Raw genomic sequence first — 17,102 nt, 5'->3', positions numbered from 1 at the left:
TTTTCCACCTTCCAATCTACAGGAACCATTCCAGAGGCTACAGAATTTTGAAATATGATCACCAATGCATCTCCTATCTCTGCAGCTACATCCGTCAACACTCTGGGATGTAGATCATCATGTTCAGGGAATTTATAATACATGAATAGGATGGGAATAGAGGGAAACAGATCCCGGAAGGGCAAAATGTTTTAGTCGACGGGCAATATGATCGGCGCAGGCTTGGAGGGCCGAAGGGCCTGTTCCTGTGCTGTACTTTCCTTTGTTATTTTCTTTCTATATTCTTCTCTACTTTAAGTCCCATTAATTTCTAAAAAATTTTTTTAACAATTATGAATATCTTGCAGTTCCTCGTTTACACTAGTCCCTTGATTCTCCTTTATTTCTGAGCAATTTTTAGTATTTTTCTCTGTGAAGACAGACACAAAGTATTTATTTAATTTCTCTGCCATTTCCTTATTCTGCATTGTAAATTTTCCTGACTTTGCTTGAAATGAACCCACATTTACTTTTACTAATATTTTCCTTTCTACATACCTACAGAAGCATTTACAATCAGTCTTTGTGTTTCTTGCTAATTTACTCTCATATTCTATCTTTTCTTTCTTCATCCATTTCTATGTCCTCCTCTGCAGATTTCTAAAATGCTCCCAATTCTCAGGCTTTCCTTTTTCTGGCAACATTATACATCTCTTCCCTTGATCTAATACAATTCTTGATTTCTTTAGTTGGGACACTTTGGTTACCGGGTTTCTGTGCATCAAAGGAATGTATTTTTGTTGTAAACATGTCACATTTCAAAGCCTCGAATGGAAATTGGGGTAAAGACACCACTGAGATTCACACTCAGGATCTTCGGTTTATTAGACAGTCGTTGGAACTGCTTTATCCACAGCATCTACATAAACACCAGCATACCAATTGTCTTCCTAATCACTTGCTCCACTGCATGCTGACTTTTAGTGATTCATGGACTGGGGCTCCCAGATCCCTCAGTACCATTCAGTCTGCAGTCTTTCTCCATTCAGGTAATGTACTGCTTTTCTATTCTTACAGCCAAAGTGGACAAATTCACATTGTCGCACATTAACCTCGATCTGCCAATTTTTTGCCCATTCACTACACCTATCTAAATCCCTTAATAGACTCTTTTTGTCCACTTGACAAGTTACTTTCCTACCTTTGTGCCATCGGCAAATTTAGCTACCAAGCATTCAGTTCCTTCACCCAAGTAATTTACACAGGTATTTGAGGCCCCAGCACTGACCTCTGTGTCACTCCACTAGTACCAATTTGCCAAACTGAAAATGGCCCTTTACCCCAACTCTCTGTTTGCTGTTAGCTAATCAATCGTCTATACATACAAATATGCTACCACCTGCATAACAAATTCTTATCTAATCTTTTTCATCTTTAAGGTCACACCTTATCAAATTGCTTTTGGAAATCCAAGTGCACCAAATCTACAGATTCTCCTTCATCAATTTTCATGATACTTCCTCAAAGAAATCGAATACATTCGCCCCGTGTGATTTTCAATCCGCTGGGCCTTCCAAGAATCTAGGGAATTTTGGAAGATCAAAAACCAATGCCTCTACTATGTCTGCAGCCACTTCCTTTAAGACTCTATGATGAAGGCCAGTAAGTCAAGGGACTTGTTAACCTTTGATTCTAATCGTTTCCCTAATACCTTTTCCCTCATAACCCTGACTGTTTTAAGTTCCTCCTTTCTTTTTACCTCTTGATTTTCAACTATTCTTGGGATGTTTCTTGTGTTTTCTACAGTGAAGAGAGACACAAAATACCTGTTCAAGGCTTCTGCCATTTCCTCATTTCCCAGTATTAATTTCCCGGCCTCTTTTTCTAAGGGACCTATGCACACTATATATTATGTACACTAACTATCATTTCCTATATAAATATTTGGAGAACCTCTATCAGCTTTTATACTTCTAAGTAGCTTTCTCTCATACTCTGCTGATAAAAGGCACCTTTACTATGATGTCATTAATTAATCCAGTCTCATTGAACATTCCCAGGTCTAAAATAGCCATTCTGCGGTTGGCACTGGAACATACTCACTAAGAAACTGTCTTGAATACACTCTACAAACTCATCTTCCAGGCAACCTTTGCCATTCTGCTTCATCCAATATGGATGAAGATTAAAATAACCCGCGATTATTGCAGCAACTTTCTTACAAGCGCCGGTTATTTTTTCCTGTATATTCTGTCAGAAAGTGTGAAGGTATTAGGGGCCTATAAGCTTCTCCCACGTGGACTGCTACGGTTCAAGAAGGCAGCTCACCACGACTTTCCTAAGGACAATTAGGGATGGGCAATTAATGTTGGCCTAGCCAGTGATGCCTGGATCCCATGATTGAATAAAAAAGTGACATGTTACCTTTGCTAATTCTTATTTCTACTCAAACTAATTCTACATCTTGATCTTCTGAACAAAGTTCATCTCTGACTACTGTACTCATGTCATCAGTTATTAACAGAGGAACCCCACCACCTTTTCCTAGCTTCTGCCATCTAAACACTTTTCTCTTTTTTGCAAATTAATTGCCACAGTGACCGGGGACAGCCACCCAACTCTGAGGAGGAGGGGAGACCTCGCAATATTCCCCTAAACCCTCGACACAAAGATCTTTGTGACTGGCATCCCATTGCCTAGTGCTCAGAGAGAGAAATAACATGAATCAAAGTAAATGCTTCTTTTTATTCATAGCTAACAATAATAATAATGGGCAGTGTTTTTTAACACTAGTAACAGTGCTCATATATATTGTTAAGTATTAAGTTTTTCCAAACACAATCTCACACTCTCTGGTACTTACTCCAGTTTCTGTATTTTACAGTCTGATCCCCTCAGAGCTACAGACAGTCTTTTCACTCCTGAATCTCCCAGTTTGTTATCAGCCAGGTTCAGATGTGTCAGTGAGTGATTAAACACAGAGGCAAGATCCTCAGCACAGGAATCTGTCAGAGTGTTATCCCCTAGACTGGGGGGTGGGGGGAGGGTTCGAGAGAGAAAAAATAACAGGAATCAGAATAAATTTCCAGTTTCTTTACAAAGAATGTAACTGATTAAAATAATAATATACAGTGTGAAACATTCCAGAAACACAGCTACAAAACATAACAGCAATCTATAATTGATGCTGTGGGTGTGAAATATAAAGGGATGTTCTGTAAATAGTCAGCCTGGGAGACAGTATCTGTGACGGGACAAACAGAGCCCAGAGTCCCGCAGGGGGGCGCGCGCGTGCCTGACCCAAGCAGGCGGGGAATCGCGCGAGATGATGTCGGACCAGCGTCCTGACGTCATCGCGCACACGGGCGATATTTGGTTGGGCGCGCACGCGCAGACGTTGAAGAGTTCCCGCGGACAATGAGGCGGGAAATTAAACACATTCACGTCCCAATTGTCAGCGGGTTTTCGTGGCCCATCCAACCTGACGTTGGGGGAGCAGCCAATCGGTCAAAAAACCTTTACATTCTTGATGAAACCTCATCCAAGGGAGGGACGGAATCTCCGTTAGGATTTATAATAAAAATAAATATCTGGCTCTGTGTGTTTTGTGTGAGAGCTGCTTTCAGGAGCTTGATTGTGCTGCAGGGACAGTTTGGCAGCACCTTTTGTGCTTTGTTTTATTATTTGGAGGTCTGCAGCTCTCGGAGGCATCTGTCTGCCTTCAGGGAGCTGACTGGAAGCGCTCACCAGCACTTACAGTGAGGTCGGTGCCGCCCTCTTCCCTCCCCCAGCGGCAGTGCTGAGCCTCTCCCGGGGTCCGCTTCACACTGGCTGCCTCTCCATCGGCCAAGCAGCATAAGATCATGGTCGCGGGGCAGATCGGGCAGAAGCGCATTTCACATCCGCTCCCAGGCTCCCCGATCGTGCACCCGACAAGGGAAACATTCAGGACAGGTTCATGTTTCAGTATAAAAACAGAATTACCTGGAAAAACTCCGCAGGTCTGGCAGCATCGGCGGAGAAGAAAAGAGTTGACGTTTCGAGTCCTCATGACCCTTCAACAGAACTGGGTGAATCCGAGGAAGGGGTGAAATATAAACTGGTTTAAGGTGGTGGAGGGGGGGGGGGGGGGGTTGGCTGGGGGAGAGAAGTGGAGGGGGGGTGTGGTTGTAGGGATAAACAAGCAGTGATAGGAGCAGATCATCAAAATATGTCACAGACAAAAGAACAAAAGAACACAAAGGTGTTGAAGTTGGTGATATTATCTAAACGAATGTGCTCATTAAGAATGGATGGTTGGGCACTCAAGGTATAGCTCTAGTGGGGGTGGGGGGTGCATAAAAGATTTAAAAATAATGGAAATAGGTGGGAAAAGAAAAATCTATATAAATCATTGGAAAAAAATCAAAATGAAGGGGGAATATACGGAAAGTGGGTGGGGATGGAGGAGGGAGTTCCAGATCTAAAGTTGTTGAATTCAATATTCAGTCCGGAAGGCTGTAAAGTGCCTAGTCGGAAGATGAGGTGCTGTTCCTCCAGTTTGCGTTGGGTTTCACTGGAACAAAGCAGCAAGCCAAAAGGACAGACATGTGGGCAAGAGATCAGGGTGGAGTGTTAAAATGGCAAGCGACAGGGAGGTTTGGGTCATTCTTGCGGACAGACCGCAGGTGTTCTGCAAAGCGGTCGCCCAGTTTACGTTTGGTCTCTCCAATGTGAAAGGACTGTTTGGGCCATTGGATGGTGAAGAGAGAGGAAGTGAAGGGGCAGGTGTTGCATCTTTTGCATGGGCATTGGGAGGTGCCATACGTGGGGGTTGAGGAGTAGAGGGTGATGGAGGAGTGGACCAGAGTGTCCCGGAGGGAATGATCCCTTTGGAATGCCGATAGGGGGGGTGAAGGGAAGATGTGTTTAGTGGTGGCATCATGCTGGAGTTGGCGGAAATGGCGGAGGATGATCCTTTGAATGCGGAGGCTGGTGGGGTGATAAGTGAGGACAAGGGGGACCCTATCATGTTTCTGGGAGGGAGGAGAAGGCGTGAGGGTGGATGCGCAGGAGATGGGCCGGACACGGTTGAGCACCTTGTCAACGACTGTGGGTGGAAAACCTCGGTTAAGGAAGAAGGAGGGCATGTCAGAGGAACTGTTTTTGAAGGTAGCATCATCGGAACAGATGCGATGGAGGCGAAGGAACTGAGAGAATGGGATGGAGTCCTTACAGGAAGCAGGTGTGAGGAGCAGTAGTCGAGGTAGCTGTGGGAGTCGGTAGGCTTGTAATGGATATTGGTGGACAGTCTATCACCAGAGATTGAGACAGAGAGGTCAAGGAAGGGAAGGGAAGTGTCAGAGATGGACCACGTGAAAATGATGGAGGTGTGGAGATTGGAAGCAAAATTAATAAATTCTTCCAAGTTCCGACAAGAGCATGAAGCAGAACTGAAGTAATCATCGATGTACCGGAGAAAGTGTTGTGGAAGTGGGCTGGAGTAGGACTGGAACAAGGAATGTTCCACATACCCCATAAAGAGACAGGCGTAGTTGGGTCTCACACACACCTTAAACCAGCTTATATTTCAACTCTTCCTTGGACTCGAACTCAAGTTCTGTCGAAGGGTCATGAGGACTCGAAACGTCAACTCTTTTCTTCTCCGCCGATGCTGCCAGACCTGCTGAGTTTTTCCAGGTAATTCTGTTTTTGTTTAGGCATAGCTGGGGCCCATGCGGGTACCCATAGCCAGACCTTTTATTTGGAGGAAGTGAGAGGAGTTGAAGGAGAAATTGTTCAGTGTGAGAACAAGTTCAGCCAGACGGAGGAGAGTAGTGGTGGATGGGGATTTTTCGGGCCTCTGTTCGAGGAAGAATCTAAGGAACCTCAGACCATCCTGGTGGGGGATGGAGGTGTAGAGGGATTGGATTTCTATGGTAAAGAGGAAGCGTTTGGGGCTAGGGAACTGGAAATTGTTGACGTGACGTAAGGTGTCAGAGGAATCATGGATGTAGGTGGGAAGGGACTGGACAAGGGGAGACTCCATCCCCACCTTCTTTCCATTTCTTCCCCCTTACTTTTGTTTTTGTCCAATAATGTATATAGATTTTTCTTTTCCCAACTATTTCCATTATTTTTAAATCTTTTATGCCCCCCCACCACCACTAGAGCTGTACCTTGAGTGCCCTACCATCCATTCTTAATTAGCACATTAGTTTAGATAATATCACCAACTTCAACACCTCTGCGTTCTTTTGTTCTTTTGTCTGTGACATATTTTGATGATCTGCTCCCATCACTTCTTGCTTGTCTCTACAACCATACCACCCCCTCTACTTCTCTCCCCCTACCGAACCACCCTCCACCCCCCACCTTTACCAGTTAATATTTCACCCCTCTCCTTGGATTCACCCAGTTCTGTTGAAGGGTCATAAGGACTTGAAACGTCAACTCTTTTCTTCTCCGCTGTTGCTGCCAGACTTGCTGAGTTTTCCAGGTAATTCTGTTTTTGTTTTGGATTTCCAGCATCCTCAGTTTTTTGTTTTTATGTTTATGATTCAGTATGATGAGCTTACATTAGAACTGGGAAAAGCTGCGTCTTGACTGGTTTTAAGAGAAGGTGAAATCTGGTGGCAAGGGCAGGTACAAAATGGAAGTGCACGGATGATTAATGTGACAAAACTGGTGAGGGTACAAAACAAATCACCTGACTCCACACCTTAAACCCGTGTCACTCGTGTCTGGACGTGGGGGGAGAATGGTAAAGGAATGGAGTTTGTGATGGGTAGAAAGATAATGGCTGTGAGGTCAGTACACAGTGTTAGCCTTACAGCCTTGTATGTGACTAAGGATGAAAGTAAACTTGGTCAAAAGGTCTTGCACACCCAGCCCCTGGCAATGCCCAGGCAGCAGCATTGGCTGTCAGAAGCATGTCAGCCTCTCTGTGGAGAGCTCCGGTCAGTCAGAGTTGACTCCTGTGCTGCTGTGGCTCAGTGGGTGTAAGCAGGAAGCATCCCTGTGTCTCCATGTTGGACAGTCAGGCTGTCACCAGCGTAGGCTCGTGTATGTCTTTGATGGGTGAGTAACAATGGACAGTTAGGTGCTTGTAGAAGAGAGCACACAATGTCAGGGAATGATCCAAGATGGGTGGCTACATCCAGATCTTGTCATCCTTAAACCAATGGAAGATGAAATGCTGGAGCTGGGAGATTGGCAGCAGGGCGGGCAATCACTGACGGTGAGATGGTTGTGGAGCTGAGAGAGTGAATAGCCTAATGGATGGACAAAGGAGAGCCTATGGAGACCACAAAACAAAGTGCTCATGTATCAGTCCCTAGTCACATGGAGTAGTATGAAGGAAAGGACAAAAGGTATGATGGGGCATGAAGGACAGCAATCATTCACTCCTGGGGTGAGACTTTGCTTTTTGAGAGCCAAGTTGCAGCAAGAAATGTGGTCAAACATCTGTTTCAGGTGAATATTAACACCTGAGTAGGAAAACTGGTTTGCCGTCGGCTAACATTATAATCAGACAATGGGACAGATAAGCCATCAGCAGGAACAAACTGGCTTTTGTGCCTCTTGATTAAAGATCAACAACTGTTTCCAGTGAGAGAACATAAGCTAACAAGATCAGCCAAGTTGGCCACCAGAGAAAGAGCAATCACCATTTTGTGCAGAGGGCTGTTTTAGTATGAACTGAGATCGGCAGTATAATACACACACCTGCAGCCAGAGACAGTCACCGGAAACAGGATCTACATCCTCATCAGAAGACCAGCCGAGGGGTGATTGTAAGTGTTATACAAGAAGCTTTGGGAATAGCTAGCTCAGACAGGGATAGTCTAGGGACTTGATATCACATATATATCACATGTGCGACTAAGTGTAAGCTTACTGTAAATGGAAGTAAAGTGGGAACAGTTCAGTACAGATTGAGAGTTGATTCTGAATGTCACGTTTGTGTTGTTCTGTTGGGCGTTGAACCACGTCATACTCGCTGTAATTCTAGCGTCACGAACTCAAAGGGATAATTTCCCTGTTTGCAAGACAAAAGCACAGCATCCCCAAGTCCTTGCCCGGGGTCGCTAGAGGACATGGAGCATCAGTGATCAGGGGATGGAGTTTCTTTTGGGGATGAGGATAATGGCCGTGAATGCAGCACACAAGGTGAAGCTTACAGCTTCATGATGAAAGTGAAATTGGTAGAAAGGTCATCCCCACCCAGCCACTGGCAATGCCCAGGCAGCAGATTGGCTGTTAGAGACATGTCAGCCTCTCTGGAGGGCCCAGTCAGTGTTTATTTGTCAAGACCAAATGGCTCCATGCAGGAGCCATCCCTGTGGTGTCATGATGGACATTCAGTCTGCACCAGCCGAGGCTAATTTAGGACTTTGATGGAAGGTGAAGGGCTGGAACTGGGTTGCCTAGAGGCTGGGCTGCAATCACTGATGGTGAGATGGGTTGTGGAGTTTAGAGAGTGAATGGTCTAATGGATGGACACAGGAGAGCCTCTGACCACAAAGCTTTTTGTTCATGTGTCCATCACTGCTCACAACAATCGTCTGAGGGTGTGTTTTAATGTGGAATTCCCTCTAATCACTCTTCTCACTCTCACAAATCAAGGACTCCTGTGACTGGGGGACAGCCCACCTCTGAGGAGGAGCAGGGGTCCTCAGAGGCTGCATCATCACTTTATTCCCCTGCACCATCAGCACAAACATCTGTGGGACAGATATACCATAGACTGGATTACTGACAGAAATAACATCAATCAGAGTAAATATAGATTTTTTTTATCAATAACTTTATCACCAGCACTGAAAAATTGGAAGCGTTTATTTATTATACCAGTAACAGTGCTGACATTGTTTTGTTGCATATCCTGCTATTATAAACACAATATCACACAGTCTGTACTTACCACAGTTTCTGTATTTTACAGTCCGGATCCCTCAAAGCCACAGAGAATAGTTTCACACCTGAATCACCCAGTTTGTTATTACTCAGCTTCAGATCCGTCAGTGACCGGTTTGTACTGAGAGCAGAGGCGAGATCCTCAGCATCAGAATCTGTGAGATCATTACCATACAGGCTGAAGATCAGAGGGAGAAAGATAACCGGATCAGGGTAAAGTCAGTGTTTTAAAGACCATTAATGACAATAATAATATATAGTGTGAGAAATTCAAGAAACAACTTCCATTTATCTAGAAGGTAAAATACTATCGTTGGTATAAATCTGAAATCTAAATAGAAGATGCTGGAAATACTCAGCAGGTCAGGCAATATCTGTTCAGAAAGAAAAAAGAGTTAAATGTTTCTATCAATGCGCTTTCATTAGAATTGAAAAAAAAAAATCAGCGAATCAGCAGGTTTTAAGCAACAAGGAAATGGGGATGGGAGGGCGGCAAGGAAAGGACAATATGAAAAAGGATGATGATACAGAACAAAAGCACAGGATTCCCATGTCCTTATCTGGGTTGCTAGGGAGGGGCATGGGATGGTCAATGGCTCCGGAATGGAGTTTGTGATGGGGCTGAAGACAATGACTGGAATTTTACCAGAGGCAGTGAAGGCCTGATCAGATTGTAAGTGGGTGTTTGGACGTAGGGTCAGGGTACTCAGAGTTACCAATGCGATATTATCAGAGCTGACAGGTGGGAGGAGCCGTCCACTTCGGTGGTGCAGACAGTGGACGTCCCGGTTCAGACAATGCTGGCACCATCTGTAAAGGCAGCCAGCAGTACTTTCAAACACAGCAGCTCTGGAGGGACTAGCGAGGGAGCCCTGGTTACTGAATGAAGAGCTGAAATGGAAGAAGACAGATCAAGGGTTGCAGGCTGATGAGTGCTGCATGCAGGAGACATGCATGTGGTGCCATACGAGACAGTCAGGCTGTCACCAGTATAGGCTAGTGTGTCTCTTTGATGGGCGAGGTACATGAAGATTTCTAAGCTTGCAGATGAAAACAGCTGACAAGAGGGCCTGAGCCAAGATGGGTCACTGTGTCCCAGATCTTCTCATCCTTACACCCATGGAAATTCAGACACATGAACTGGGAGATCAGGAGGCAGGGTGGGCAATCACTGATGTTGAGGTGGGTTGTGGAGCTGAGAGAATGAGTGCCCTAATGGATGGACACAGGAGACCCTCTGGCGAGCACAAAACAAACATTTCCCTAGAAACACTATTTTTTCTTTCACATATCGAGACCCGTGACTGGGTGACAGCCATCCACCTCTGAGGGAGAGAAGGGGACCTCAGAGGGTGCACCGGCATATTATTCCCCTCGCACCCTCCACCAGTGCAGGTACTATCACGTCGGGAGATAATCACATTCCATTAGTAAAGGAATCACAATCTGGTGAACAGCACAGACACGCCCAAGCAGCTGATGGAGACAGTAATAGCCAAGGTCACTCACACTGGAGGATTATGGGAGGGAAAGGCAATGTCAAGCTTCAGGCTGATGACATGTCACCAACGTCTTCAACCAGGCAGCAGATGTTTGAACTGTAGCATGAGGTATGTGAACATCTGGCAGAGCTTAAAGAAACTATGTGTAACCAGACACAAAGGATGTAGGAGTTAATCCAAGTTATGAGTATTGCTGTGTCTCCTCTACTGAGAGATTGGTGACCTTGATGGACAGTCAATCCAGCATGCCAACGATTGGAGATACACACTGACCTGCATGTCATCACCACCTCCATGAGCAATGGCTGGGTGAGAGGGGGGTGAGGTTACCAGAGTCACCACCAAGTCCTCGGACTCCTCAGGTGAGCAGGGAGGGTCCAGTGTGCCATGAAAGTATATAGGAGTGACTGCCTGCAGCATCTGGGGGCTCCTCTCAGGGAGCTCCTGGATTTGGCAGCGGGTCCTCCACTGCTCTGACCAGAACACCAGCACCTCACAAACCCACGATAACAGAGCCGATTCCAGTATCTGTGCAGGAGGCCCTCAGAATGCTGGGGCCCTCCAGACCTCAGGGAACCAGAGGACAACCACCATCTTCATTGAAATCCTCGGAGGAGAAAGGTCAGCACCCTGCCTCCACCTCAGCTGACAGCACAAGGGGAGTGCAATGTAGGAGCCCCCATCATCACTCTCAAAGATTCATCTCATTGGACTTGGGTTTCACAGGGTTATATTTTGTTGTGACATATCACCATGCTGTGTATGTGTCTTCAATGAATTTAAAGTTGGTGCATCACAAAATTAATCTTTCACCATTATTTTAAAGAACATTACTGGGCCTTTAACAGTTCACTGGCTCCTGGAAAGGGTGAGAATGGAAGGGCAACAACGAATGAGTGCAATTCACTTCCAACATTTTTGCCTCATGTGCTAACGGTTCCAGGGAAATGTTAAGGACATTCAAAGAAACAGCAACAGAGCTGTACAAGGTGGAAGATTAATTATATTAAATGGGCGTCTAAGTAAAGACTCATATGGAACACGTCTGTATGTTGAATCTCAAGCTTCACTTGCAGATTTTGACCAGGTGACAGTTCAGGGATGGGGATATAGTTCCAAGTCAGGATGGTGTGTGACTTCGAGGGCCACTTGCAGTTTCTGATGCATCTGCTGACCTTGCCCTTCCAGGTGGTAGAGGCCACGGTTTTGGAAGCTGCTGTTGAAGGAGTCTTGGTGTGATGCTGCCGCCAGTGTGGGTCGGTGGTGGAGGGAATGGATGTTAAGTTGATCAATGGGATTCTGTTCAAGCATGCTCATTTGCCCTGGATGGTGGCGAGCTTCTTGATTGTTGTTAGAGCTGCACTGATCCAGGCAAGTGGAGAGCATTCCTTCATATTCTTGACTTGTGGCCTTCTAGATAGTTAAGAGATTTTGGGGTGTCAGGAGGTGAGTTAATCACTGCAGAATTCCCAGCCTCTGTGGGGTGGGAGTGGGGTGGTGGTGGTGGAGTCGTGGTGAGGTTAGATTCTCTCTTGTTGGAGATGGTAATTGCCTGGCTCTTGTGTGGTGCATTTGTTACTTACCACTTACCAGGCCAAGCCTACAAATTCTCCAGGTCTTGCTGCACAAGAACAAAGAAATAGGATCCATAGTAGCCTGCTCAGACAATATGATCATGGATAACCTAGGGCTTCAACTCCACTTTCCCACCCACTCCCCATGTTGCTCAATCCCATGAGGGACCAAAAACCTGTCTCTCTCAGCCTTAGAATTATTTATTCAACGATAGGGATCCACAACCCTCTGTGATCGAGAATTCCAAAGATTCATAACCACTTAAGTGAAGCATTAGCACTTAAATTTCAGTAGCCTACACTGAGACTGTTTCCCTGCAGAGAGAAGTTAGGGAGCTAGGTAAGAAATTAGCAAGCGCGGCCTGAAAAGCAGTAATCTCTGGATAACACCTTGTGTCCCACACAAGTGAACATAGAAGTAGCAGGGTAAGCAGATGAATTAGTGGCTGGAAAGATGGTGCAGGGGAAAGGGATTTAGAATTGCTGGGACTTTGTAACCAGCTCAGAGGGAACTGGGACCTCTACAGGCCAGATAGATTGCACCTAAACAGAGCTGGAACTGAGTTCCTGGTGATTTGCTCCTGGTATTGAGGAGGGTTTAAACTAACATGGCAGAAGTGTGGGAACCAGGATGTAATATGAGAGAGGAACACAAAGGAATACTGGGAGAAAGTTTAGCACTAGAGTAGGAAATAGTAAGGGAGAAGACAATATAGTCTAAATCAGGATTACAGGGCATGTTTGTGAATGCATGGAGTGTGGTAAATAAGATTGGTGAGTTCTAGGTGCCCTTACCATGTGGAAACATGGTGCTGTGGCAGTAACAGAGGCCTCACTCAGCGAATGGCAGGGCTGGAAAGATAGGATAGGGAGAAAATGGAATGGGATGGTTGGAATGATTAAAAAGAATACTTCAGTGCTGAAGAAAGGGGATGATCCAAAGAGGTCAAGGACAGAATTTAAATGGCTGGATCTATGGAATAAAAAAGTGCAATTACATTGCTAGTCTATAGGCCACCAACTAGGGGAAAGATGGAGAAGAACAAATTTGCAAGGAAATTCCAGAGAGGTGCAAGAATTATAGAGTAGTTATAATGGGGAAATTTAATTATCCAAATATAGACTGTGATAGTATTAATGTGACATGCAGAGAGGGGCCAGAATTCTTAGAGTGACCAGGAAATTGTTCTACAGCAACGTGTTTCTAGTGTGAGAAAGGATGGACAGCTTGACATGGTTCTTTGGAATGAGATGGGCCAAGTGGATCAAGTATAAAGGAGTGATCACTGTATCGTAAGGTTTAGGCTGACTATGGGATAAAACAAAGAACAGTCCAGAGTAAGAATAATTAATATGGGGAACGCCAACTTTAATGGTCTAAGAATGGGTCTGATCCAGTTAAATTGGACTGTTTGAGCCAATAATCGTCAGATGTGGTTGGACTCCCCCATTGAGGTTGGGAATATTGATGGAGCCTTTTCCTCCAGTGAGCTGTTTATTCACCCGTCACCATTCACAACTGGATGTGACAGGTGTACAAAACTTTAATCGTGTCGGTTGGTTGTGGGATCACGTGCTTCTCCCATTGGTTGGCCTGCAAGTTGTCCTGGGATTGCAGAGCGGCCGACCTTGCTGGGAGTGGGAGGGGAGCTGCAGGGGGCAGTGGGAGCTGAGGAATGCACCGTTTCAGCTGCTGTCAGGCAGAAGTGTGGGGGGGAAAGGTAATTGTGACATCACAGGAAGCCAGTGCGTTGATTGGCCAGTAAGTGCCCAGTGGAAGGGACAGTGTTTGCGCTTATACTGGTGTGGGTGTTAAGGTAGATCCATAAATAGAAATAACTGAGAGTTTGAAATTAAAAAACTCGATACTTTAAAACCATAAAATTAAAATTTAAACATGCATTAAAAAAATAATTAAATCAAACACCCAATACACATACTTGTGTATTCAAGAAACATATAACTTTTAGTTGTCAGTGGTACTCACATTCAATAAGCACAGTAAGTTGTAGCACACATAGGAATAAAGTCATTCGGTTTAGTTAACTAAATATCATAGGTTAGAATGGCAGGACAGGTGTTACATTGCAGCTGTGGGATGTGAGAACGCTTGGGTGCCAAGGCGATCCATGACAAACAGGCCTGAAGAATCTGTAAGCAGCTAGAGGAATTCCAGACCAGGCTTATTGACCTGGAAGCCGAACTGCAGGCTCTGCTCAACACAAGGGAGGGGGAAAAATGACTGGGCTCTTTATTCCAAAAGATGGTCACACCTCTTAGAATAGGGTCACCTGTTTTGCTCAACAGTGAGGGACAGGATGACGTGACTGTGGCAAAAACAGGTATAGGGACCAAGCATACAGCAGTGGAGGAGCCTCAGACTTTGCAATTATCAAACAGGTTTGAGGTGCTCACAACCTGTGTGGACGAAAGCGAGGCCTGCAAGGTGGATGAGCAGGCTGGCCATGGTATCATGGTACAGGAAGCCGTTCATGTGTGTGGGTGCAAACAGGAATGTACTTATAATAGGACATAGTTTAGTGAGGGGAATTGACACTCTTCTCTGTAGCAAGGAGTGAGGTTCCAGACAGCTGTGCTCCCTGCCCAGTGCCAATGTTCGGGACATCTGTTCAGAGCTTGAGAGAATGTTGGTGGGAGAGGAAGGAACCAATTGTCGTAGACCATGTAAGTACTAACGACATAGGCAGGAAAAGGAAAGAGGTTCTGCAAAGTCAGTGTGAAGATCTAGGTACCGAATTAAGAAGCAGAGCCTCAAAGGTACTACTTTCTGCGATATTACCTGAGTCACGTGCAAACTGGCAGAGGGAAAATGAAATTAGAGAGATGAATGTGTGGCTCAAAGACTGGTGTGGGGAGGAATGGGTTCCGGGTTGTGGGGCACCGGCAATGGCACCAGTACTGGGGAAAGTGGGGGATGTACCATGGAACGGTCCACACCTGAACCATGCTGGGATGAGTGTTCCTGTGAGTTGTGTAATTCGGGAAGTAGAGAGGGCTCTGTACCAAACAGGGTGCTTGGGGAAGGGTGGGGGCAGTGAGTGAGGGATCAAACTTGGCCAGATGTAGCAAATCAAGGGGTAGACGCAAGACAGGAAAACAAATTAGTAATATGAGAAATGAGGGACAGAGAATGGCAGGAAAGGCCTAAGGGAAAGGACAGAGAATGCACCAACGGTCAAGACGAGATGTTACAAAGGTAACAAAGGCAAAACTATTGGCTTTGTATCTGAATGCATGGAGAACTCATAACAAAGTAAATGAATTGATAGAGCACACTGAAGTAAATAAATATGACCTGATAGCCATTATGGAGACGTGGCTGCAGGATGACAAGGATTCAGTCCTGAATACTGAGGGTGCATGACATTGAAGAAGAATAGGAAGCTCGGTAAAGGTGGAGGGGTAGTACTGGTAATCAAAGATGGCATTGGTGCAACAGTTAGAGATGACCTTGCTTCAGGAGATCAGGATATCGAATCGGTTTGAGTGGGGATGAGAAATATTAGGGGAAAAAGTCACTAGTGGGAGTGTTCTACAGGCCCCCTAACAGTAACCACAATGGAGGACAAGAAGAAATATTGGGTGGTTATGTTAAAGGGACGGCAATAATCATGGGTGATTGTAATCTACATATAAACTGGAAAAATCAGACTGGCAGTGTAGCCTGGATGAGGAGTCCTTACAATACTTTCGAGATAGTTTCTTAGAGCAGCATGTTCTGGAACCAACCAGGGAGCAGCTTATATTAGACTTGGTATTGTGTAACATGACAAGATTAATTAGTGACCTGAAAGTGAAGGCACAACTAAGTAGCAGCGACCACAATATGATTGTATTTTACATCCAGCTTGAAAGGGAGGAGAATGGGTCTGAGACTAGTACCTTAAATTTAAATAAGGGTAACTATGTGGGCATGAAAGCTGAGCAAGCAGAAGTGAACTGGGATACTTAGTTTTAGGATATGTCAATAGAGAAATGTTTAAGGGGATATTTCAGATAATTCAGAATAAGTATATTCCTACGATAAAGAAAAAACATCCTTAACTTATTTAGATAACCATCCATGGTAACTAAAGAAGTTCAGGTAAGCATCAAACATATGGAAAATGAACATAACAGTGCAAAGATGAATGGCAGGACAGCTGATTGGTCAGAATATAAAGAATGGCAAAGAATGACTAAAAGGTTAAACAGGAGAAATAAATTAGCACATGAGAGGAAGCTAGCTAGAAATGTAAAAATGGGCAAGAGTTTCTACAGGTACTCAAAAGGGAAAAGACTAAGTAAAGTAAGTGTTGGTCCTCTAGAGAGAGGCAGTGAGGAGTTATTTGTAGATAATAAGGAAATGGCGAATGAAATAAACAAATATTTTATTTCTGTGTTCACGACAGGGAATACAAAAAATATTCCAGTAATAGCTGCTAATCAGAAGGTGAAAGGGAGATAGGAACTTGGTGAAAATTCAATCACTAAGGAAGTGGTACTGAGCAACCTGATGGAGCTGTGGGATGACAAGTCTCCTCCCCCTGATGGACGACAACCTCACATCTTAAAAGTGGTGTGGAATGAGGTAGATGGTGTGTTGGTGCCAATTTTCCAAAATTCACTAGATTCTGGAAATGTTCCATCAGACTGGAAAGTTGGAAATATAACCTGTCTATTCAAGAAGGGAGTGAGGCACGAAACAGGAAACTATCGGTATTTGTGGTGGGGAAGTTGTTAAAATTGATCACTAAGGGGGTTACAGCTAAACACTGAGAAAAACTCGGGTAATCAGGTAGAGTCAGCATGGTTTTGTGAAAGGAAAAACATGGGCAGAAAGGGATGGGGGTTGGGTGGGGTCGGGTGCGATCCCAATGAGCACCCCAGATCGAGGCTGTGCCGCCATTTTAGGTGGGCGGGACAATTAAAGCCCGCCCAGTGTGACGCACGCCCCCAAAGCGCTGAACGCTCCCTGTGGGGGCAGCGGGAGTGGGGCTGGGGTTGGATTCCCTGAGTCGGGGTCTGTGCTCTTTCACACATGCGCGGGTGAAAGAGGCAGAAATCACCCTCAGGCACGCAGCGGCCTCACGCAGATTACTTGCTGAATGGAAGTTTTTATTAAAGACACAAAAAACTATTTAGATAT

General features: G+C 45.1%; 1 protein-coding gene across 1 annotated transcript in view; it reads right to left on the bottom strand.

Annotated features, from left to right (window-relative positions):
• LOC121293399 (NACHT, LRR and PYD domains-containing protein 3-like) overlaps positions 1–17,102 on the bottom strand; it is a 70,600-nt gene that overhangs the window by 10,791 nt on the left and 42,707 nt on the right. Inside the window, 3 exon segments of the mRNA XM_041216449.1 lie at positions 2,843–3,007; positions 8,885–9,055; positions 11,984–12,035. Coding sequence (XP_041072383.1) covers positions 2,843–3,007; positions 8,885–9,055; positions 11,984–12,035 — 388 coding nt within the window.

This window comes from Carcharodon carcharias, chromosome 21, assembly GCF_017639515.1.
Source record: "Carcharodon carcharias isolate sCarCar2 chromosome 21, sCarCar2.pri, whole genome shotgun sequence".
NCBI lineage: Eukaryota > Metazoa > Chordata > Chondrichthyes > Lamniformes > Lamnidae > Carcharodon > Carcharodon carcharias.
The sequence above is the reverse complement of the archived record's forward strand: the minus strand, read 5'-3'. Positions and strand labels throughout refer to the sequence as shown.